General features: G+C 40.0%; 2 protein-coding genes across 3 annotated transcripts in view; both read right to left on the bottom strand.

Moving 5' to 3' along the window:
• Nucleotides 1-42: 42 nt before the first annotated feature.
• On the bottom strand, nucleotides 43-12,480 carry dhx32a (DEAH (Asp-Glu-Ala-His) box polypeptide 32a). Of its 2 annotated transcripts, XM_017483394.3 has the most exons (11): nucleotides 11,842-12,475; nucleotides 8,019-8,212; nucleotides 7,106-7,478; nucleotides 5,907-6,140; nucleotides 5,498-5,591; nucleotides 4,585-4,734; nucleotides 3,524-3,715; nucleotides 3,002-3,142; nucleotides 2,525-2,715; nucleotides 998-1,188; nucleotides 43-554 (listed from the first exon to the last, which is right to left on the bottom strand). In XM_017483394.3, exons 1-11 carry the CDS (start codon nucleotides 12,121-12,123, stop codon nucleotides 365-367), a joined length of 2,232 nt encoding a protein of 743 aa, XP_017338883.1. In that variant the 5' UTR covers nucleotides 12,124-12,475; the 3' UTR covers nucleotides 43-364. The 2 variants fall into 2 exon arrangements, with proteins under 2 accessions (XP_017338883.1, XP_017338884.1); XM_017483395.3 differs by lacking the exon at nucleotides 3,524-3,715 and having other exon boundaries at nucleotides 11,842-12,480.
• Nucleotides 12,481-14,590: 2,110 nt separating this feature from the next.
• LOC108273823 (disintegrin and metalloproteinase domain-containing protein 12) overlaps nucleotides 14,591-25,438 on the bottom strand; it is a 104,970-nt gene continuing 94,122 nt past the window's right edge. Inside the window, exons 21-23 of the mRNA XM_017483396.3 lie at nucleotides 23,955-24,224; nucleotides 19,276-19,412; nucleotides 14,591-17,306 (exon numbers count right to left, since the gene is read on the bottom strand). Coding sequence (XP_017338885.1) covers nucleotides 17,234-17,306; nucleotides 19,276-19,412; nucleotides 23,955-24,224 — 480 coding nt within the window. The 3' untranslated portion in view covers nucleotides 14,591-17,233. The remainder of the gene's footprint in view (nucleotides 17,307-19,275; nucleotides 19,413-23,954; nucleotides 24,225-25,438) is intronic.

The following is a 25,438-nucleotide window of genomic DNA, read 5'->3' as shown; positions in this document are numbered from 1 at the left end:
TTAATAACTAAATCAGTTTACTACGTAGCAGGTACACCTCAGTGAAAGTTTATTGGCCTGAAATCTGTGTTGCGTATTGTTTGAAATGAACAACAAAAATACATTTTATCAGGGAAGCTCTCTTCATATTACCTATTTATACTAAATATTTCACATTCCATCTATACAGGTTTCTGAGGCTGATCATTACTATTTCATCATCTTTCATGCTCAGCATTGTACTCCAGTATATATTTTTTTTTTTTGGGGGGGGAGTTGGTTGTGCTGAGGAGTACTGTACATAAATGATAAAAGACTTAACACTGTGAGGCATAATGGTCCCAGGTCAAACGTTAGGGTCCAGATTACAGAATGTGCATTCATATTACTGTATCACACATCTGTCATAAGACTGCGACTCCTGTTCTTTTGGTGTGTCTTTAAGAACAGGATGCATTTTCTGTCTGCTCTTTGTACTCCCAGCCAGCTCGGTGTCCAAAATATGCTGCAGGAGCTCCTTACACTCGCTAGGGGGCAGGTTGTAGAAGAAATACTGCGGTGCCGTTTGGATGAACCTGCACAAACAATCAACATCAAATTCACTGCCATGAGTCGTTTCTTTTGTTCAGTTGCTGCTGAGATCCCTCATGATTAATCGAGCATAGATTTTACATATGTTTATTTGTTGATGTTATTTTAACATCAGGAGAAAAAAAAAAAGTATTTGTAATTGCAAAACTTGATTCGCAGGGGTCTGAATCTTTTCAGTAATGAAGGAGATTTGATTCTCCCTGCTTTAGTTGAATCACTAAAGTGCAATGACTCCTATTCAAGCTCAGAGCGTTTCAGTGCACGCACCAGGGCTCAGCGTGAGAACGAACTATTTTTTGAAACACAGATATAGTAACGAGTATTACCTCTGTAAGTAAAGCTGAGGTAAAGTCATTTAACCAAATGGATTGGGTCACAGAAAAGATGCCCAAAATTCCATATCTACAGGAAAAGAAAAAGGACTTACACCTTGGGGGAGATTTGTGTGACTGTACGAATGCTGTTGCTGTTGGAGAGTGTGAACTCGTGGAACAGCACCCACTCAGGCAGCCCGAGTTTGTGCACTTTGGCCCCGTATGCTGAAAGGCGGTGAAGCTGCGCCACGTGCTTATTGCTCAGCATGAAATAGTTTCCAGAGCCATCCACATCACGAGCAATCTGACAAACACAGAAGATACAGTGCGACAGTGTAATTCCTTCCTGATACTGAATCTTTATAGCATCTAGAGCTATTAGGTTTGAAATGGTCATGTTTCATTTAATTATTAAATACTATGCTAAATCTGGGTTTAACTCTGTCACCAGAGGCCAAAAAGTGAAATTTCAGCCTGTGTGTTTTGGGAGTGTCCGTGTTCAGCATCGAATTTATTTGTGATGTCACATTCCACAGTAGTGATTAATGGCTCATATGAAAGTAGACACTCAGGGCTTAATAATTTGCAGTTTTTCATAAGTATTTCTTTTTTATTTTACCTAGCCTACTAGTTTAAATGTTATAATTTTATTGTGGCAGTTGTCTACAGTCAGTACATTTACATGAGCAACAATAATCCGATATTAACCCGATTAAGACGATACTCTGATTAAGAATTTAGCATGTAAACAGCAATTTTTTAATTACTTTAATCCGATTAAAGTCATACTCGAAGTAAACACAAATCGAATTAAGACGTGTGGAGTATTCCTGTTTTAGTCACATTATCAACATGTATTACAGACATGTACACACTTTAATCACACTATTAACATCGTGTGGGAGATTTCACCGCATTTTGTGACAGGACACGTTCACACACGGCAGCGCTCAATCGATTTATGGCTCCGTCCGAAACCGCGTACTTACCTACAATATAGTAGGCGAGATACATGTACCTCAGGTACTATATAGTAGGTAATTACGCGGTTTGGGACGCAGTCGTCTATTTGCACGTATAGCACGACAAATAATTAACCGCACTTGAAGCGTTTGTAAAATTAAAAATGAAACACCCAAAACTGTATACGGCACCATAACGAAGACGAACTGTATGTCGATACGTGAAATTCTGGAGGAAACGTCGGACGGTGTGGCGTGGGGACGTAATGACGTGTACCGTTAATCGAGCTATAACATGTAAAACGGGGACATGAAAGGAATATTCTAAAAGTGACTCATGTAAACACCTTAATCACAATATTGTCTTATTCACAGTAAGGTCAATAATTCGATTATTGCTGTCCATGTAAACGTAAAATGCTTTAGTTGTGCTGTCCGTTTTATCTTTGTACCAATGGTATTGTGGAGAGACGTGAATTATTGGCTCACACCCCTCCCTTTTCCCATCACACTGCTCACCAGCAGCTAAACACAGAGTCATGATACTCAATGCACAGAAACCCAACAGTGTCCTATCTAATCTTATAATAGACATGCGGCGATGAAATAATTCATTTGTTTATACTGACTGAAAATGTCTGATAAGTTGATTTCTGTTCACAAGATGAACAGATATACCTGCATGAAGAACCCAGCCAGCAGTGCTCGCTTCACATTGAGCGTGTTGGTTTTGGTGCCGAAGGCCGGCTCAGAGATCGGGAGCTCCAGTCTCCTCAGTAGGTCAGTCAGCTCGGCCTTTATGGCGTCTGCAGTCTGCAGAGCTGCGCAGCACAGAAAGTAATCCTGACACCACTTCTCCTGTGTGAAACCTGGCACAGCAAAACAGCACTCGTTTACAGAACTGTGCGACTTTACTGTGTGTTAAAGCAGTCATATTCAACGTTCAGAAAAAGGCTTCAGAATGTGGTTAACACTATATCTAAAGTACATTTTGGTCCCACAGCAATAACAGAACATGACAGAACCATTTCGAGGTATTTTTGTGAATGGAACAATAATCTGGAAATAAGTCAAGAGAAGTTTTCAGAAGAATCTGTTCAGGTTATAATAAACTAGAATAAACAGATGGATTTGGACAGAAGCAGGTGTACTCACCTGGTGCTCTCTGGCTGCGTTTATAAGCGTTGTAGATATTGATCAGGGTGAAGTGGTCTCCCTCTGGATGATACAACTTCATCTGGCACAGCATTGCTTCTGTTTCCATGCCAACAGGGGGCTCTAGGAAGCAGCTTGGAGCTGGAGGAAATAATGGACAGTGGGATGCACTGGGTGATCAGTATTAAAATAAAATGATTCCTGTGAAGTTCGCAGACTGTTATTGATACTTGATCACAGGTTGCCCAAGATATCCATATTACTCTGTATAATAAAAATACATTGAAAGTTAACATTTATAATAAAATTGCCTGATTATAAAAGAGTCTGTGGTTTACAGCATGCAAAGGATTTATACTAAATACTAACAAGCTCCCACAACAACGTCCCGAATCTGTCTGAACCTGGACCAATCCCCGTTGGCAATGGTTTTTAAGGCTAATCTTAATCCCCATTCAGACATCAAAAGCTTACTGAGAAATGCAGCTAGACTAGTAGCTCATGGGGTTTCATTTTCTGTACCTGCTAACATGGCTGCAATAGTTAGCACCTCACTGGCACAATCAAACTCGCACGACGCTAACAGAGCTTTAGCCATCTGAGGGTCTAAGGGGAACTCGGACATTATGATCCCGATCTCAGAAAGGTTTCCGTCATCATCCAAAGCTGCAAGATAATCCAACTCTTCTAAAGCTTGCATTAAGCCTTCAGGATCTGAGGTAAACAGCAAGAGAAACACATTTCATCAATTATCCTAGATCGCGTCAATTCATAAGGCAACGATTCGATATTTGGCGATACCGTTGAATCTGTTATGATAACAATATGATACAATTAGGTTTAGTAGCCTTTGATCGATATGTCTATATAAAATCAAGTGTTTATTGAATATTATCACCACTAATAATGAAATTACAGTGTTAGGCATTTTTTATACAGAACTCCTATGAATAAAGACTTTGACAAACCTTGTACAAGAGCCTAATTGTAAGTTCAATAATAAGGTCAATGCTTTATGCATATTCCTTAAAATATTGTTACCAAGTTGTTTTTTTTAAAAGGCGCAATTCTTTCGTAAACTTACAGCACTCATTTCATCTATCTGGCTTTAAAAATCTGGTGACCATAATCCTGTGTCCTGATGTGTGAACCCTCTCTTCCTATTCATTGTGTGTTCCAGCCTAGTGAGCTCAGTTCTTCATCTGGGTCAGAGCTCACAGAATCTCGGCCGTTTCTCACATAGGCCGAGCTCATGCTACAGAACAATGACCTGATTAGCGCTGTCACAACGGCTAATACGCATCGTTAAACACCAGCATCATGACACATCAGTGCTTAAAAAAACCACACACACACACACACACACACACACACACACACACACACACAACACATACTGCACTTTTACACTGTTATATGAGGACACACAGCCCTTTGATCTCATCTTCTATCTTTTATGCTGTCATCTATTTATTTCATGCTCAAATATTACTGAAAGTGCCCCTGGCTAAAACCACTTTCTTAATGAATGCAATATTATTAACACGGGCTATTAGAAATAGCATTAGGAACTCATGTCTGACCTGGCCTGCTGATGAAGTCGCAGCGGCCAATTCCAGCCACCTCCATCCTCTTGAGGAAGAGCACAGCTGAGGTGATGTTTGCTTCTAGGATCCGAGCAGGAATCTCAGTACAGAGCTCGGTCTCCTCAGGGTACAGACAGAAACACTTCCCTATTCATGCATAAACAATTATATATCAATCGTAATACATACAAATTAATCCTAACCGAAGTAGGATATACAGTGGGGTTAATCTGACCGAAAATTTCATCAGATTTTCACATAAGTCTCAAAAGTAGATAAAGAGAACCCTATTAAACAAATGAGACAAAACTATTATATTTGGTCATTTATTTATTGAGGAAAATAATCCAAAATATCTGCGAGTAGCGAAAGTATGTGAACATCTAGAATTAGCAGTTTAATTTGAAGGTGAAATGAGAGTCAGGTGATACAGGTGTTAGTGAGCAACCTGTTTTATTTAAATAACAGGGATCTAGCAAAGTCTGATCTTCATAACATGTTTGTGGGAGTGTATCATGGCATGAACAAAGGAGATACTGGATCATTTTCCCCAATAAATAAATGACCAAGCATAATTTTTGTCCGATTTGTTTAATTGGGTAGTCTTCATCTACGTTTAGGACTTGCGTGAAAATCTGATGATGTTTTAGGTCACATTTATGCAGATATATAGAAATTTCTAAAGGGTTCACAAATCTTTAAGCACCACTGTAGAATATAGAAGCAGGATTAAAAGTGTAATTATGTACACTGATAATTAAATAGGGATCTTACATTGTTTATGTTTTTACTGTTGAGTGGTGTCACTGGTTTAAATCTGAATTACTCCTAAGGCCCTGCGCTCTCCACTTAATAGAATTAATCTAATTAACTTGACCTGACGAACAGGATTCCCCGATTGACTGCTCACCTGCTGATCCAGCCAGCTGTTTACGGATCTCTGCCCGACATCTACTGATGGGTCTGATTACCTCAGAGCTGGCTCTCAACCGTGGGTTATACACCTGCAAAATTCAGACATGACATTAAATGATTGAGTTAAAACATTAGCAGATGCACTGCATTACATTTTGATTTTCAGCAGTTCTTTTAATATTAAAGCATACACTGTAATTATCAGGCATTCATTAAAGCTAAAGCAGGAGATTTTAGTAGACCAGTGGAATCTCGACCTGTGTAAAACTTTACTATGTTATGACTAGCCATTTTCACTAGTAACCTTTTCTGATTGGTGTTACGATCTGAATTTGTTTCTCAGTGCAATTCGAATAAATACAACATAGAAAACATGGCGTTATCGTCAAACCTTCATCACTTACACATCTCTTCTCAACTCCAGTGTCAATCACAAAATTGACCGTGTCCACTGACCAAAACATGTCTTCTGATTGACTGTAGGACAGAAATACCCTCCTGCCTCTCTTTTGGTGCTGCGTGATTGGTGGACAGATCCCAGCGTGGCCTGGGCACACTGCCACTGGCACCAGCTCTCCAAGATTACTGCTTAACCTGGATGCTTCTTTAGCCAGAAGACTACAGGCACAGCCTATCTCCTAAAACACACACACACACACACAGTCTGTAATCAGTACAACTAATATTCACTGTTCAGTTAAACATAAGTGCTTCGAAACCAACACCACATAAATCCTGGACAATTCATTGAGAGCTGTACATCCATCCATCGATCCATCCATCTTCCATACGGCTTATCCTACACAGGGTCGCAGGGAAGCCTGGAGCCAATCCCAGGGAACTTGGGGGACGAGGCAGGGGACACCCTGAATGGGGTGCTAACCCATCGCAGGGCATAATCTCACACAGATTCACACACTACAGACAATTTAGAAATGCCATTCAGCATACAACGCATGTCTTTGGACTGGGGGAGAAAACCAGAGTATGCTGAGGAAACATTTAAAGCGGGATTTGAACCCACAACCACAGAGGTGCGAGACAAGTGTGAAATTCTGACGTAACTAAGGTTACTTGGCTAACATAACATTTAATTTTAGTTTTTCCACTCTGGAACTTTAAAACACGAGTTTCCCATTCATATGGGGTCATTTTTTGGTTATACACCATGGTGATGTATTTATTTTATTATTTATTCTGTATCTGATTGTTTGAATAAACTGCCATTTAAAATTGATGAGTAAAAAAACAGCTGTTCTATATTTTGACAAGACTTATACTTATAAAAGAATATAGGATTGTAATTTACAATGTGGAAAAAATTGTGTGGTAAAGTGCAATAAAACTGCAATTAGCTGAAAGATCATCATAATATTGAACAAAATAATTGTGCTCATTATTCTATCCGACAGTGCACATAATACAAGTGGAAAATAAAAATTGTAAAAGGACTGAGTAAAGGTATCTATTATCTAACTAGCCTGTCTTGCTTAATTCCTAGTTAATGCACTAATTTGGAAGAGAAAATGATCTGGTTGCTGATTGTCAGCAAGTCTCTTCCTTTACAAAAATGAGGACTAAAGAAATGGATCAGCATCAGGACCTGTTCTGAGGCGAGAAACACAGCAATGTCCCCGGGCTCTTTAGTCCTGTGCACCTCCAGGACGAGTCTCAAAGCTGCAAAGAAGCTCTCTGTACTGTCTCGTCCGCTGTGGAGAACTTCAGGCGAGCATGGTGCTTCCACATGCAGGTGAGCTGCACCGCTGAAGTGTGTGAGGAGTGTGTGCGAGGCTGGCATGACGGACAGCAGCACCACCCGAAGCTCTGTACGCTGCAGGAGCACCTCTCGAAGCAGAGCCATTAGGAGGTCTGTGCTCACGGTGCGCTCATGGGCCTGATCGATCACAACCACACCGTAATGCTCCAGTAATGGGTCGGACATGAGCTCCCTCAGCAGAACGTCATCGGTGCAGTACCTAAAGCGGACACGGCAGGGATGTTAGTGATCTAACCTTGGCTTCACAGTAGTTTGTGAGTTGTCGTTCCAGACCCATAAGTCTTTTGTTCATCTTCGGAACACAAATGAAGACGTTTTAGTGAAACCTCTGAGATTTCTGACCCTCCATTTACAGTCCAAGTAACCAAAAGTTTCAAGCTCCAAAATGTTCATAAAAGCATTGTAAAAATAATCCATGCGACACCAGTGGTTTAATCCTAATTTTATGAAGTGATACAAATGCTCTGTGTGCCCAGGTTTCATTAAAAATGTCTTCATTTGTGTTCCGAAGATGAACGAAAGTCTTACGGGTTTGGAACGACATGAGTGTGAGTAACTGATGGGTGAACTCTCCCTTTAATGAAATGTCTCTTTACAGAAAGCTTCATCACATATACATTTATATTGCATGTGTGTCTTTGTTAAATAACAAAAATAAGAGAAGTACAAATAGACAAACATATTCTCCAATGATCTGTACTAGTCATTCTATTAAATAAGTGAAAATAATGTGTTTTACCTGAGAATAGTGTCAGTGGAGCAGCAGTTCTCGAGCGGAATGCTGTAGCCCACTTCATGACCGATATTGACATCCATCTCATCAGCTACATGCAGGGCCAAATCGACAGCCTGCTGTCTCTGGATCTGACTACACACCACGACACCATGCTGGTACTGCGCTGACAGACAGAACTCTGCACACCACTGTGGAACCTATATACCAAACATACACTTGTTCATTTGCACACACACTTCAATAATGCACAAGATCGCAGGCCTGATTACAGGAAATAAGACCCAACAACGTCCTCCATTTCCAGCCATGGAGATATTTTATGATTTAGGGATACTATTTATGAGGATGTTATTTATCAGCATAGAAATCCAGCCAGGGCATCTGACATGTTTACTGGTATCGGGTATCGGTCCAGTACTGTACTTATTCTCTTGTGCCAAAATCTGATACCATGTGAGTGATACTATGTGATGTAAGCCTAGTGTATGTTGACATGCTAATGAACAGACAACAAGAAATCACACTCATCTGGACGTATTTCATGCTTAACAATGAAAGCAAAGCAATCTGTACTCTATGGAAAATTATAAAATGGTGGAACTACAGAATCTTCCAACAATTTAAACAGTATCTTTAACAGAGAGTATGAGGGCAGCCAACCTGAGCCCACAGAGCGTTTATCAGCAAGCCTGGTCATTACAAATGAGATGAAAGTGCCAAGGATTGTGTGCAGACCAAGGCGTTTACACTCATGGAGCACTGAAGGGAGTGTGCAGAGAAACCTTTGCATGTGAGAGCACTTCAGTTCTGCGAGAACTGAGACACGTGTGCTCCACAGGCTCTACACACATTGCTTGGGAGTCAAGGTGCAATTCTCAAAACCTTTTTATGGGTTAATATAAAAGTCAGGCCTGACTGGACCACAGTGAAAGTTGGTTTTTTCACATGGATATTCATCCAAATGATCACCCCTCCTATTCAGGATATGAAACCATCATCAGTGGAAATCCATACAACAGTATCTGCTGAGTTAGGACACTCGGTCAAAAGTCAGTGGCACTGGGTAGGGGGCAAGCGGACACTGCTCACAGTTGGTGGGGGTGATAGAGGCATTCTGGAGGGGATGTACTTTGACTGTATGGATTTAATGATTTTCCTCTACATTTTGCTTCAGGTTGTTTATGCTTATACTAGCTGCTGTTAAACGCATTGGTCGACATAACTGTTTAAATCAATAAGAAGCATAATTTACAGGTTTGCCTCACACCTCCGGGGACGGGGGTTTGATTCCCGCCTCTGCCATGTGCGCGGACTTTGCACGATCTCCCCGTGCTTTGGGGTTTCCTCCTGGTACTCCGGTTTCCTCCCCCACTCCAAAGACATGCATTGTAGGTTGAATGGCATTCTCAAGTTGTCTGTAGTATGTGAATAGGTGTGCAATTGTGCCCTGTGATGGGTTGGTACCCAACTCAGGGTGTCCCCCATGATGTACCCAGAGTTACCTGGGATAGGCACCAGGCTCCCCTGTGGTGCGGTAAATGGATGGATGAATGTATGGATGGAAGAAGCATCATATAGAGCACGCTACGCCTGTAGGTGCCACATCATGACATACAATGTGAAAACTTAAACTGAGGAAAGTCATCAGTTAAAGATGCTCTCTTAAGTCAGAAGATGGAAACAAAATTCTAAAATTCAGACAATCCAACTATTCGACCATTATGTTTATTATTTAAACCTGCACAATAATATTATGGCTAACAAACCATAGAGCTTGTTATTCCTGAACTTTAGGTCCAAATTGGTATTATGGATAGACCTACTTGTTTTTCAGTGGTTGAGCTTTGGATTAATTCAAGAACTTAATCATACATATATCATCACAAAATAAAATTTCAGGCTATGCTTTATAGCCCCTGGGGGTCCCCAGACCACAGTTTGAGAACCACCAGTCTACAAAACCCAATATATAACACACAACAAGAGCATCCTACAATGTCACAGTTTTCAAAGTATGTTCAGGCAATCCACCAGTCTGCAATGTACAGAAATTATTATTATATTATTGACATCATGATGGTAAAAATCCATATCAACTACTAAATAACAATAAAGTTGATTATTTTCCAATCTAAAGCTTAACATCTTGAATTTAAATTTCATTTGAACTGACACCAAAGAAAGATATCCAATATTGAAACATCTGGATTATGTTAATAAAATAGGCCAGTGCTAAGATCATTAGGGGGTATGCTGAAAAATTGTATGTATAAACCATCTGCACTAAGTATACAAATCACAAATCTGAAGCTTACATTATTTTGCTTGGTCTGAAACAGAGTCTCTGGCATTCCCAGCTGGAATGTGCTTATTTGTGCAAATCAGATCTAACTCGAGCTCAGGGTGACCCACATCTTCACGTTAATGAGTGTGTTTGAAATAGTAAATAGCAGTGCAGTGTAAAGTTTCCTCTTTATATATTTAGAGGCTCATTTTCATCTTGCTTCTTGTTAACAATGCGCACACAATGAACACACCAAACCCTCGTCATGCTCTGTGATCAATCCGCTATTTACTAACCAACATCGGGCAAATAAGGCTTTGGCTGAATTCCAAATGTAGAATTAAGAAAATCGCATGGCCTGAAAATTTGACACAATGAATGTCAATCATGAACATAATTCATTAAATAATGTGACCATATGGATGGTCTCCATGTAAAAGCCCTTTCCAGCCCAACTCTAACCATAAATCCTAGCTCTGAGAGGTCTATTACTTCTATGCAATTCATTCAGACTTAATGAGTCATATCTAGCTCAGAGTGATTTCAATCAATGTAGCGTTGCAATTTATTTATTTATTTATTTTAATCAGATCACATGAGTACTAAAGAATAGAGCATCTATAAAGTCAATATGTTATATTATATAATTATCATGATAGAACAATTAATTTTGCTCCAAAGATGAAATCAGATATTCTGAAATGACAACTCTTTCCTAACCAGAACTATCCACACTCAAGCAGCACCATACTTAATGTTCTGTCATTGGGTACAGGTTCACCTAAACTGGACAGCTGATGTTTGGAAAAAATGTTGCCTGGTCTTTTTCTAATCTTCCGCAATATAGTTCAGGTGAGTCTGTACCCACTGGAGCCTCACATTCCTGAAAGTGGATTATCGTGTGATCTGCTGTTGTAGCCCATCTGCTTCAAGGTTTGATAAGATGTGCATTCTGAGATACATTTCTCCTCACCATGCTTGTAAAGAGTGATTATTTGACTTACCGTAGCCTTCCTGACAGGTCATCAATAAAGCATTTCTGAATTTCAGAATTGCTGCGAACTATGTTTGTTTTTCCCAGAAGATCGTCAGTTTATGAAATACTCAATCCGAAGGTCACGAGTTCAAATCCCAGCACTGCCAAGCTACCACTTCTGGGCCCTTGAGCAAGGCCCTTAAACCTCAACTGCTCAGTTGTATAAAATAAGATTAACGGAAGTCGCTCTGGATAAGAACATCTGCCAAATGCCATAAATGTAAATGTCAAACCAACCACCAACAACATGGTTGTGATCATTATTCCCCCACTCTGATGTGAACATCTTGACGTGTATCTGCACCACTGTATGCATTCTTTTGCTGCCACGTGATTGGCTGCATGAATGTGAACGCATGAAACAATCTGACTTGACTAAGTGCTCTTGCTCCTTTCATCTTCACCAATGTGCTCAAACACTTTAATTATATCAACGCACTACCTTTAAAAACAATCGTCAGAATTTTAAAAGTTACCCCTGATGTGTAATATAAAATCCATCGTACCTGTGAACTTTTGCCAGTTTTTGTTGTACCCGAGATGATGACGAGCTGATTGGTTTCTAAAGCACTCATAAACTTCTGTCTCGATTCCCAGATAGGGAGCTGGTGTCTCTCCTTCAGGAGCTTGTAATACCGAGAAGAGTAAGGGAGGCCATCAAACTGATTCAGCTCCAGATCATCTCCAAACCCGAAATTCTCATCAACCTCTTCCAAACTCTTCAGAGAACTCGTTTCATTCATTTCAGCACTTTCTCCGTCGGAAACCCCGCTACTGCTCTGCGCCATGGCGCAACCAAACAAGTGCGCCTGGAGAAACTCACAGCGCCAAAATAGCTGCGTCTGTTTGGGTGTCCAAAAATATACCTGCAACAAGCATTTCCCCCCAACACGTCATTCAGACGGGAATGTTGGATACTTGTTGATCTGTTATTGGATTGGACAAGCGATCAGACTGTTGTATTACTGAGCGCGCTCTTCTCCTACCCACGTGTTGTATTGTGTGTTGTGTGTTCCTCTACACGGATTTAGTGAGCAGGGGAGGAACCACAGTATCGCTCTGCTCTGCTCTGCTCATGTGATCACTAATCTCTTCTACTGCCCTTGTCCTATCTGTCGAGACGTCCTAGCAAGGGTTTCTGAGCATGCGCACTTCACTTTTGCGCGACCAGACAAGCAGCTCAAAGTGCTTCATAGTGCAAAACAAACAAAAAACAAATACAGAAACAAATGATATTCAGAATGTACACAAATAAAACAGAAAACAAGGAAAATAATAGAAATGCAAAATATATTTAAATGCTAATGTAAAAAAAAAAAAGACTTGGTGAATTCAGGTGTACAGAAATAACAGGCAAATTGGGACTGTTTATAATTTAGCAGCATTTATTTATTTATTTGTTTGTTTGTTTATTTTTGGTCTGAAATGTGAAGAGTATAAACCTTTGTTACTAAGCCCATATAGTGAAATTGCTTGGCAGAAATAACATGAATTAATTCCTGTGAAATCATATAAGTGGGTGTGGTCAGCATCAAACAGGAAGCTGACCCTAAAAGTCTTGATGAAGGAAAAAATGACTTTGCTTTGCCTAGTTTTATTCATAAGGTTATATAATAGTGGGGGCATAGTGGCTTAGGGGCTAAGCGGTTAGCACGTTTGACTCACACCCCTGAGGTCAGGGGGTGTAAATCCCACCTCCACCCTGTGTGCGAGGAGCTTGCATGTTCTCTGAGTGCCTCTGGATTTCCTCCGAGTGCCTAAATACATGCATTTGTAAAATATTGAAGATCAGCCCTATTACTGCTGTATAGGAATTATAGAATGTTACTTAGGTCAATATCTTAAAGCTTAACCTTTAACAGTGGGGGAAATAACTATTGAACGCGTCAAAAATTTTTCAGTAAAAATATTTCCTATGAGGCTATTCACGTGAAAATTTCACCAGACATCAGGATTAACTCAAGACATCCAGAAATATAAAGAATTCACAACATTAAAGTCCATAAATAAAGTTATGTGTAATAAAGTGGAGTGACACAGGAAAAAAAGTAAAAACACGTTAACTGAAATTTATTGAAGACTTAGTCAAGATGCTTCCTGTATGAGTAAATTAATCAGTATTCAGGTGTGATTTTGGCCCATTCTTCTAAACATATTGTCTTTAAATATTTTTTGAATTGGATTCAAGTCAGGTGATTGACTGGGTCATTCTAACACCTTGATTTTTTTTCTCTGAAACCTTCGCTGAGAGTTTCCTTCACTGTATGCTTTGCTCAAGATTTCTTGAGTTAATACTGATGTCTGGTGAAAATTTCATGTGAATGACCTCATTGGAAATATATATCCCCCCCGCACACACACACACACTTTTATTCTTAATTGCATAACTATAGGATTATAACGCAACCTTCAGTGTATACAAATTACCTTCATTTGCATTAACACTAATATAGACTACAATGTAGGCTTTGCTATACATAAGCCTTAGCATTCATCACTAAAATGTTTTGTCTGCTAAAGCAAACCTGTTTCTCTTACACACTGCACTAGCTTGGAGCACACTGAAAAATGACTGCACCGTGCACAGTCATGATTATTATATTACAGCACATTATGGTGCATAGCTGTAAAAGTGCTCTTAGTGTGATTTACTGTATACTACAGTAGGTTTAATAAATAGTGCCTGACTTTCTGCTTCTATTAAAAAATATATATGTATGAGTGTACTGTCTGCTTTAGTCTGGTTAATGTTCTGGTGCAAGATGATTCTGTGTACATACCCATTTAGAAGAGGAAAAAACATGAGAGTTGATAAATCAAATACAAATGTTACAAATGGGCCTTTTAAACTAATTAAACGATTCAAATGGTGAAACCGATACAGAAATTTCTGACTCGTTCATGCTAATTCTGATTCGATTTTGAGTAAAGCTGTTAGAGTCTCTTGCTGTTGTTGATGTGTGAAGGGATGTGGTGAAATATGTGCTTGAATGTAAAGCATCAGGAATGTTGAAGTGCTCTTCATTTCAGGTTTTATTACAGTTGGTTGCTGGTGCTCTCGAGATGGCTAAAGGTTTACCAAGACAGATTATACAACGTTATTTATTACATCTAATGTAGAATCCTGTTTATAAATTTCAACACCATAACAACATGTCTTTATTTCAGAATATCATCCATTTATTAGTGGAGGAGAGTCCAGCAGGTGGAGCTGACAAACTGCAAAAGCAAGAACTGACTCAGGTGCAACACAAATCATTTTCATAGACAACTTTATTTAACGCTGGTTCATAATTTGTAATCAAAACACTGATATTTACACTTCCACCCCCACCACATATGATTTATCAAAGAGTTATCGTACAAAATGTGTTCGTGTTCGCAGTCACTGAGCAAAATAAAGAAAGTGAATATCATATTTTATTTCTCCGTGTAGAAATACTGATACAAGTGTACAGTTACAAAATGGTTAAAAAAAAAAAAAGTGACTACAGAAATACAGACTGCATAACAAGACAAGCAATATGATTAACATACTATAGTGCTCCATGATTACCATTGAAAAAAAAAGAATCTAGACTTGCACAGATTCTCAGACTTTAAATCCTTAAATCATAAACTGAACTGGTGTATTAGTTATACGAGTGTAGGAGTGAAAACACAGCTAAAAATATCACTTGATGTAATCCATTTTATAAGCAGTTGTGAAAAGAAAAACAAAAAATGCTAGTGACTGCTGTGGACACCCACTGGTTATTAAAAACAACATATTTCACACAAAAGCAAGCCAAGAACACAGTAACATGATGGTACGTGCTAAGTATTAAAAAATATATATAAAGCTCTACATTGTCTAGATTTCAAATAAATGTAGGCTCAGTGAAAACACACACTGTCACAGCTGAAATAGTTCCCTGGGGTACACACTCCAGTTTGCTACAGATGTCAAGTTTTTATATGATCATAATCTAAAAACACTGCAAATCCTTTCACTGATTTTCATGGTCTTGCTGTGTAAATGTCTTAATGTCACCTCCTGTAAGCTTCACCAACCATAAACAGTGAAGCAAACCTCTTTATATTATTCAGGCACACTGGGAGAGAGGATTCAAATAAGAGGGATTATTAAAAATTTTATATTTTAAAGGAATACTCTGGTGTTTTTCCGACCTAATCTCTATTAACTACATCCGTAGCATATTTCAGATAGTAATTTCGACACGTTGCCTTGTACTGAGAAAATTTCCCTGTGCTGAGAAGAAAAAGAAAACTTGGTACTCAAAATATACTTATAATAGACGTGTAAGGGCACTTGTTAATACAGCTCAGCTTTAAGCATGGAAATACCTCAACAGATTAGTGATGACCGGAACTTCTCCAGTGTTGGAAAGCTCGATAAAACTCACAAGAGTGTCTTTGGTAGTACTTTCATGTCTATCTCATTCTAAGACTTTTATTGTTTTGATTTCAACAAATCCATCCATCTTCTATATTGCTTATCCTTCAGGGTCACGGGGAAACCTGGAGCCTATCCCAGGGAGCATCGGGCACAAAGCAGGGTATACCCTGGACAGAGCGCCAATTCATCGCAGGGCACAAATCACATACACACATTCACACACCCATTCATACACTATGGACAATTTGGACATGCCTACCAAGCGTGTCTTTTGGACTGGGGGAGGAAACCGGGGTACCCGGAGGAAATCCCCGCAGCACGGAGAGAACATGCAAACTCCGCACAGGGCCGTGGCAGAAATCGAACCCCCAACCCTGGAGGTGTGAGGTGCCACCATGCGCCCGACTTCAACGGATATAAATCTTTAATGACAAAATTTTTTAAATCATACAGCTACTGTTGGAAAGGGCTCACATATGCAGAAGACGCTATAAGCCCAAAGAATGTGCAGGGCCTGGAGGATTTTTCTGAAGAACAGTGGGCAGTTTAACTGCTCAGGACAAACAAGGGACTCATGAACAACGCTCACAAAACATAAACATAGTTGTTGATCCTCCAGGTAGCAACACAGTATTAATAATCAAGCGTGTGTAAACTTTTGAACTGGTTCATTATTGTGTCTTGTGGACTATATATAAACATCTGTTATGTGAAATGTATGCTCTCTCTTTTTTATTATTATGAACATTTAGCAGATTCTGCAAGGCGTATGTAAACGCGTGATCTCAACTGTATGCTCCAATTGCAGTAGATAGGGATTATATTGGAAAAACACCAGTGTATTATGTTAAACTGACTTCCAACAGTCAAATCTAGTACTCTTTAAAGCCTACCATGAAAATCCATGTATAGTTTCTCAAGTTCTCTACAGGTGTGTCTATATGAACAAGAGTGTATGGTGTCAGAAAGGGGAACCCCTGGCTGTCTTCACTGCACAGACACAAACTTTCCCAATATGGTGGTCCGAGATGAGTCTGTCACCCTTATGTTACGACTATGTCACATTATGTTATGCAGCAACAGAGCACATCTGTTCCCGTCTAAACACTCCCCCCCGTTCCAGTTCTAGCATAAAAAGCACCAACATTACAGTCTTCAGTTTATTTTCACAGGTTAGAGTATCTCTTTAGTGCCTCCCTCCATACTGCTGAATCATGCTAGTACTCGACTCATTACGCAGTTCAATATCCAATCCAAATCAGGGCATAATGCTACAAAAAATGTTGACACAATGTTGAAATAAATACACTTTTGATGAACATAAATAATGTACGATGTGTACCTGAGTGTTGACTCATAGCACCGTTGAAGGAGGGAGGCGTAGCACCGAGGGATCGAACCATCAAGCCATCATGACCGTCATGACACACTGTTCATGAGGACCAGCAGAGTTTCTTAGTGCAAAAAGGATTGAACCACAGGTCTCAAAGGCTTCTGTCTCAGCTGCAGGGCTTCTTCATTCCTGTGAAGAACTGAGGCTTTGGCAATGTGGGGGGCTGCTTAGGAGGCGGTCTGTATGGAGGAAAAAAGGAAAAGAACAATACTAACATGATATACAGTCATGTAAAAAAATAAGTACACCCCATGGAAATTGTTTATTTATATATATATAAAATTGGCAAAATTGACATTTTGTAGAAATTTTCACAATTTAAATTAACAAAAAATAGATCAGTCACGTGGAAAATGTAAGCACACCCCTACATTTATCACACCTTCAAATCCATATAATTAAAATGTTCAAGATTGGGTGCCAGTGATTGGAACCTGTCTTATTTAACTTTTATCCAAAGCACTTTACACTGTGCCTCATTCACACAGACACTCACACACCAATGGTAGCAGAGCTGCCATGCAAGGCACTAACTTGCCATCAGGAGAAACTTGGACACTTTGGCATGTGGAGTCATGTAGGCTGGGAATCAAACCACCAACCCTATGATTAGTGGACAACCCGCTCTACCACCTGAGCCACAGCCATCAGTCTTATTTCTACCTGTCTCATATCTAGTATCTGGTGTTCCCTTTTTTATTGAGGTGTGTGATGTCATCACGCAAGATCTAAAGGATTCTGTAAGGCCTTCAGAAAAAAAAGTTGTGGCTGCCTACGAGTCTGGAAAGGGATTTAAAAAGAGTGCTTGAAGATAATGAGAGGCCATCTGTCTGAAATTGAACCGAAAGTGGACCTAAGTGATCCTAAGCAGACTAACAAATCCATCAAGGAATGGCTCAACAAGAAGAAATTAAGGGTTATGCAATGGCCTAGTCAAAGCCCGGATTTGAATCCCATTGAAATGTTGTGGGGGGATTCGAAACCGGCGATACATGCAAAACCTTCAAACATCTTGCAACTGAAAGAATATTGCATGGAAGAGTGGTCAAAAATTCCAGCAAGCCTGGTGGACAATAATGCAAAACTGTTTAGGAATTACAGCCATTTTTGAGTCCCTCCATTTTCACAGGGTCAAAAGTAATTGGGCAAACTAACATAATTATATATTAGGATTATTTTTATTACTTGGATGCAAATCCTTTGCAGTCAATAACTGCCTGAAGTCTGGAACCCATGGACATCACCAACTGCCGAGTTTCCTTCTTTGAGGTGCTTTGGCAGGCCTTTACTGCAGCCATCTTTTGTTTGTAGGTCTTTCTGCCTTCAGTTTTGTAAGTAAGTGAAAAGCATACTCAGTTGGGTTGAGGTCATGTGACTGACTCGGCCATTTAAAATATTCGATTTCTTTGCCTTTTTTGAGATGTTTTTCGGTTGCTTTTGCAGTATGTTTTGGGTCAATATCCATCTGTAGTGTGAAGCGTTGCCCTATCAGTTTTGCTATGTAAAAATGCCTGTAATTTCTAAACAGTTAAGGAAATATTTTTGTTAAACCCCTTGAATAAAAGCGGAAAACCTACACTTCAATCCAACCTTGATTGCTTCATTTCAAATCGACTGTGATGGTGTACAGAGGCAAAATTACGAAAATTGTCACTGTCCAAATACTTACGGACCCGACTGTAAGTGTATAATATTGCAAACCAGATACATGCAAGGCTCTGCAATGTGAACCAAAGGACAATTAGAGAGGAACATCTGTATCTTAAGAGTGCTCCTCATCAGCCTATTATTTAATCTAGCTATGATGAGCTCTCTTCAATATCTACTGATTCTGATGAATTAGTCTGTAATTTTCATTGATGAATTAACATCCCAGTATCACAGTATTATTTTTCAGGAAGGGTCAGAGTGTTAATCAGTCTTACCCTACCTCATTTACCATTCTTCAGCACACATTTTGGATTCCTCCCTAATTATTAGAAGCAGGGGTATCCATTTAGCAGCAATCCATCCACCCATCCAATCCCAACCATCTAATATCCATAGCTTTATTTCTTCGTTCATCGGTCCATCAATCACAGTAACTCAATAAACAAATGCCTGTACGGATGTCTATATGAGCACTTGTGTAGAAATCAGTGTGCTGACCTGCTGGACTGTAAAATGGGCGGGGTTGAGCTGGAAGCAGGGAAATGTGCTGCTAGGGGGCTTCGTCCCAGTCGAGAGCTCCGTCCCAACGGGTCAGCAGGTAAAGGCTTCTGAGGCGGGCTTGGCTTCTCTAACTCCTGAGAAAATCACATGAAAGCACATGAGTCAGCGTCATGATTCACGTAGTGTGTAAAACCTGCCACCAGGGGGAGGTGTAACATAATATAACCCAAATTCACAAAGAGTTTTCCCTGTGTCCCTGTTACTTTCTACTCTCTGCAAGGGTGATTCTCATGTGTTCCTAATCGACTGGCAGGAGATGAGTTACAGATAACTTGCTACCTACTACACATCTGTTCTTCATTCAAGCTTTCTTTTCCACACACAATTTCACAGGTTGATTCCACACCTTTGGAGTGTTTTGCATGATTAGCAGGTTCTTCACCCAGGATGCTTTTCGTCATCAATCAGGCTGTGTGTGACTGGGAAAGACAAAGTCTGATGCTGCTTTGTTTCATAGTGATTAGCAGGGCTAGCACGGGGGATTTCACAAATGGGACATTTGAAATAATCCAAAACGGTGTTAATGTTAAAGATTGTGGCTCTGCTATTTATTTACGCAGTTGTGCTATTCAACACCTCAGGAATTTTTATCGATGCCATTTAATCTGAGCATATCACACTTGTCTGATTGCCATGCAGCTGTCCATACACCCTGCACTACTGTGGTGAACATGGGTCACAGATTCCACAGTGTGTGTTTAAGGAAGAACAGCTGGAATGAAGGAAAGCCCACAGCAACCTCTCGAACTGAGTGCAGTGAGGTGAAAGGGGGCATCTTCACATGGGAAAACGATAATGAGCAATTTCCAGGACTGGGCCTGATGATGAACTCAATCATTTAAAGAGATCTCTGGGGCACTGATAAGACAAATGGATGTGATCCATCATGCTGCTGCTGTAAGAGTAGAAAGCTACAGTCAGTTCTTACCTGTTAGGTCCTAATGGATGAGAATGTTTAGACACATAGAGAGAATCCATTATCATCACTTTTATGATGATGAATCTTATACATCAGACCCTTTTGTCTTATTAACATATCAAAGTGCTTCTTAATGATGGCACAAACATCCAGGAAGTGTGTTTTATATCAAGGTAATTTTGACTCAAAGGAGCACAGCTGTCCATTTGTGGCTTTCTCCACTGCAAATTCAATACAACACTTACAACAATATCCAATACAAAACACACACACACACACACACACACACACACACACACACACACACACACACACAGCTATTATTACAATACAGTTGTTATTTATTTATTTATTAAAAAAAAAAAAAACATTTTTACCCAACACCTATCACCCATGTGAAAAACTAATTGTCCCTTAAACTTATCTGGTTGTGCCACCTTTAGCAGCAATAATACAACTAAACACTTCTAATAACTGGAAATCAATCTTTCACAGCAGTGTGGTGGAATTCTCCTTTAGAATTTTCTGGTAGAGAGCAGAATTCATGTTTCACTCAATTACTGCAAGTTGCCCAGGCCCTGAAGCAGCAAAGCATCCCCACACCATCACACTTCCACCACCATGCTTGACTGTCGGTATTATGTTCTTTTTGTGGCGATCTGTGTTTGGTTTACGCCAGATGTAACGGGACGCCTGTCTTCCAAACAGTTCAACCTTCGACTCATCAGTCCACAGAACATTCTCTCAAATAGTTTGAGGATCATCAAGGTGTGTTTTGGCAAAATTCAGACGAGCCTTAATGTTCTTCTGGGTTAGCAGTGATTTTCACCGCGCCACTCTTCCATGGATGCCATTTTTGCCCCGTGTCTTTCTGATAGTGGAGTCATGAGCAGTGACCTTTATTGATGCAAGAGAGGCCTGTAGGTCCAGGATGTGGCAAATACTTTTTCACAGCACTACATATACATATATATATATACATACATAAACATATACATTATATATATATATATATATATATATATATATATATATATATATATATATATATATATATATATATATATATATATATATATATAGTGCTGCTTAAAGAAAATAAGAAAACAATCAACGACAGTCTGGTGTGTTGCAGCCTGGTGAGAAGTAGAGTTAAGTTTACCACCCCAAAGTTAAGATTTTACAATAACAGCACACGTCTTTAAGTGATATGTTTCTCTTACACCACATCAACTTGTCAAAGATTACAATTTTTAATTATCAAACAATGACATGTCATACTTTTTATCCATTTACACTGATCAGCCATAACATTAAAACCACTGACAGGTGACGTGAATAACATTGATTATCTCGTGACAGTGGAGTGACAATGTAGCCACAGATTGGACAGAGTCCTCATGCTGACCCCTGTCCACCACCGAAAGCACATACCAGGTCTGTCAGAGTTTGTCTAGGTTTTTGTCCTAATGCATCAGGAATAATTGATGGATCAGTTGAAGTTCTTTGGATATATATAATTAATTAATTAAGTCATTCATTCATTCACTCATTCATTCTCAGTAACTACTTGCATAAAACAACAACAACAAAAAAAACTTATGAGCATTGATTTACAAAACAACTTTACATAATCTTTTGCAAATATTGAGGACAACATCTTTTCAGCCACTGTCTCATTTTTGCTCCTACCCTGCTTAAAGAGAGCATTCTCAAAACCCTGCATGATTAAAAGAAAATATCTAGTTGATACTTTTTCGCCTTTAACTAGTCGTATTTTGGAGATACCTTACAGTGGTGCTGTTTTCCTTCCAGCACCAGCTTCTGATTGTTTGCTCACACTACCGACATTTCTATTAACAGCCTTTCACAGTTTTTCCCCTGGATTGTCACGTGACATACCAAGGTTTCCTCCTGACCGACTGACCCAGCTGTTCAGGGAGTGTTTTTACTGGACTCGGACTGGCTCAGACTCAAACAACACACGCACACACTTCTTTATAAAGCCCATAGGTCTGATGAAGCTGTTCCATTCACATGACAGGAAAGACAACACGATCACAATGAGCTTTAGTCTATCACAGAGCTGCAACTGCAAGAGTGAAAAAGCATGCATTTACTGCAAAAGAGCACACACAAGGCATTTGACATAACAAGATGACTGTCACTTGAAATACACCCTCTGGTGTACACTCTGCATCTGCTCATTCATGCAATTATTCAATCAGCCAATCATGTGGCATCAGTGTAATACATAAAATCATGCAGATATAGGTCAAGAGCTTCAGTTCATATTCACATCAAACATCAGCATGGGGGGGAAATGTGATTTCAGTGACTTTAACAGTATTTAACTGAATTTAACATTGATTATTTCAGAAACTTCTGAGCTCCAGAGATTTTGACACAACAATATGATAAGACTTATCTTTACTGATCCCCCGTATGGGAAATTCAAGAATGTTTTCATAAGTCCCAGCTTGGTAGGAAATTGGGGTCAGAGCACAGGGTCAGCTATGATATGGCACATAGGGTTAAGAGCCTTGCTCAAGGTCCCAACACTGGCAGCTTGGCGGTGCTAAGGCTTGAACCCCCGACCTTCTGATCAGTGACCCAGAGCCATAATTCTTAAGGCACCACTGCCCTAATTCCAATCTCAAGAGTTTACACGAAATGGTGGAAAAAATAAAAAAAACATCCAGTCAGATGCAGTTCTGAGGGTGGAAACGCTTCGGGGATGAGAGAGCTCAGAGGTGAATGGCCAGACTATGGCTACAGTAACTCAAATAACCACTCTTTCCAACGATGTTGAACAGAAAAGCATGTCAGAACGCACACAACGTCAAACCTACTCCAGCAGAAGACCAAATCGAGTTCCACTCCCATCAGCTAAAAACAGGTATCTGAGGTTGCAGACTGCAAACAACACGCCCTCCTTTAAGTGTTCCCAATAAAAGTCACACCCCCAAAGTACAAAGTACATTCAGTCTTTACAGGAGGGTTTTTTTGTGATTGTTGCCGGCCAAAAATGCTTGATTTTCTGCATCATTTTCCTCTCTCAAAATTAGCCATGCAATATGCAGAGGTTTTTGTGCTTTTTTTGTGGAAAACTGCTCGAATTTGTGAAATCGCAATTGCACGAAATTGTTTTGCACGCTCTTTCACAGCGATGTTTGTCGGTAAATGAGACCTTTTAGCCGTATTCATGTTTGATGCACGTGAACTGAAGAGGGCTTTGGCTGAACTCATGTTTGATGACATCACATGACGCATCTTGGCCCAAATCTGCGGAAAATCTACAGTAATGTAGAAAAACTGCAAGCTCCTCCGAATATTTCAGAGTTTGCTTGATTTTGCATTCATTCCTGCGATCGGAAAAATCACCAAATCCTGGAGGGACTGGTAAAAGGATGAGCTTTCTGAATTGAAAGACAACATGACTGACAGGGATCTAGAAATGCTGCCTATTCCTGATTGGTTGGATGTTGGTGGTCTACATGATTTATTTAAGAGACCAGAGTTTCTCCTCTTAGCAGATATTTTATTGCTGGAATGGGAGGAACGATTCACCAAATATCACAAAATCATTGAAGTTCTGACTCCAAATTCACTGACCACAGCTTTAACCTGATCAATCATTTAGTGTTTTTATTTTATTTATTTATTTTATTAAATAAAGTGTATTTTGTGCACTCACCATGGCCATCCTGCAGGTGTTCTGGCAGCTTAAGGTGAGGAGGGAGGCTCCGCGTGCTGGAGTGTGGAGGTTGGAGTGTGTGTGCAGTGCTGGAGGATCTCTGTGACAGGGTGATGGTGTGTGTGGCAGGGGTGGTGGAGGTGCACGTTGGGTTGGTGGGGCAAAGGGCAACGGTAACAGTGGGCTCAGGTGGAGTGGAGAACACTGGGGCAGAGCACGGAGAGTGTGAGATCCAACAACAGAGTTCAACACCGGGCGAGAACACTGGGGCTGAGGAGAGAGACAGAGAGAGAGAGAGAGAGAGAGAGAGAGAGAGAGAGAGAGAGAGAGAGAGAGAGAGAGAGAGAGAGAGAGAGAGAGAGAGAGAGAGAGAGAGAGAGAGAGAGAGAGAGAGGGGGTATATTAATACATTTATTATAAACATCATTTATATTTTAAACTAAATTTAGATTTAGAACACATGCAAACATACTCACCATACACACACACTCACACACACACAGATGAAGAGTGTGCATACGTGTGTGTCTGAGTGTATGCATATTGTGTGAAGTCTGTCTGAAATAGAACCTCATATGCGCTTGGCTGACATCAAACAGACCTACATCCTCTCTGTTCTTACCAACACACACACACACACATACACACACACACACACACAATCAGAACCAGCTGCACATAGACCAACTGACACACATACAGACACACACACACCCACACACACACCCACACACACACACACACACACACACACACACACACACACACACACACACACACACACAAAACACATCTCCACTTAATTATTTTAACAAGTTGAACAGCAGCCAAGGCTGCTACTGAAGCTATAATACAGAGCACAGCTGCAGGAGTTCATTTCAAAACATTTTCTGTTGTTTGTACCCTGGGTTTACCTGCTTTTCCCATTGACCTACACACACACACACACGCACACACACACACACACACACACAAAGTTCCCAGAAGACCACTGATGCAGATCCATCATTATTTATAACAAGCCTGGACTCACTCAAACAAATTTTGTGTGTGTGTGTGTGTGTGTTATGCCATGTATCAAAGGCTTGGCACACAAGACATGATCAAAATGAATCCGGACAGCTTTTTGACATTGTTTGTCCACTGTCTGGCTTTTATGCAGAATATTGTCTGAAGGCAACAGTGCACTATTGACAATTGTAATTGACATTCAAAAGAGACAAGGAGTATAAGAGAGGGATATTTGGCTCTGTGTCTGTGTCTGTGTGTGTACTCATGTTGAGCTTGACTATGTCAGCCCTCAGATAGGAGACTGAAACTCAGAAATGTAAACAAACGCATAAACTCACACACAAACCAAGATTCAGAGAAAGGGCTACCAGCAGCAGCTTGTGACCAAAGATTTTAGTGACGCAGAACATTAATAACAACATCTATCCATCCATCCATTTAGCATACCACTTGGAGCCTGGAGCCTACCCCAG

Source organism: Ictalurus punctatus, chromosome 13 (assembly GCF_001660625.3).
Source record: "Ictalurus punctatus breed USDA103 chromosome 13, Coco_2.0, whole genome shotgun sequence".
Lineage (NCBI taxonomy): Eukaryota > Metazoa > Chordata > Actinopteri > Siluriformes > Ictaluridae > Ictalurus > Ictalurus punctatus.
This window is presented reverse-complemented; position numbering and strand designations above follow the sequence as displayed.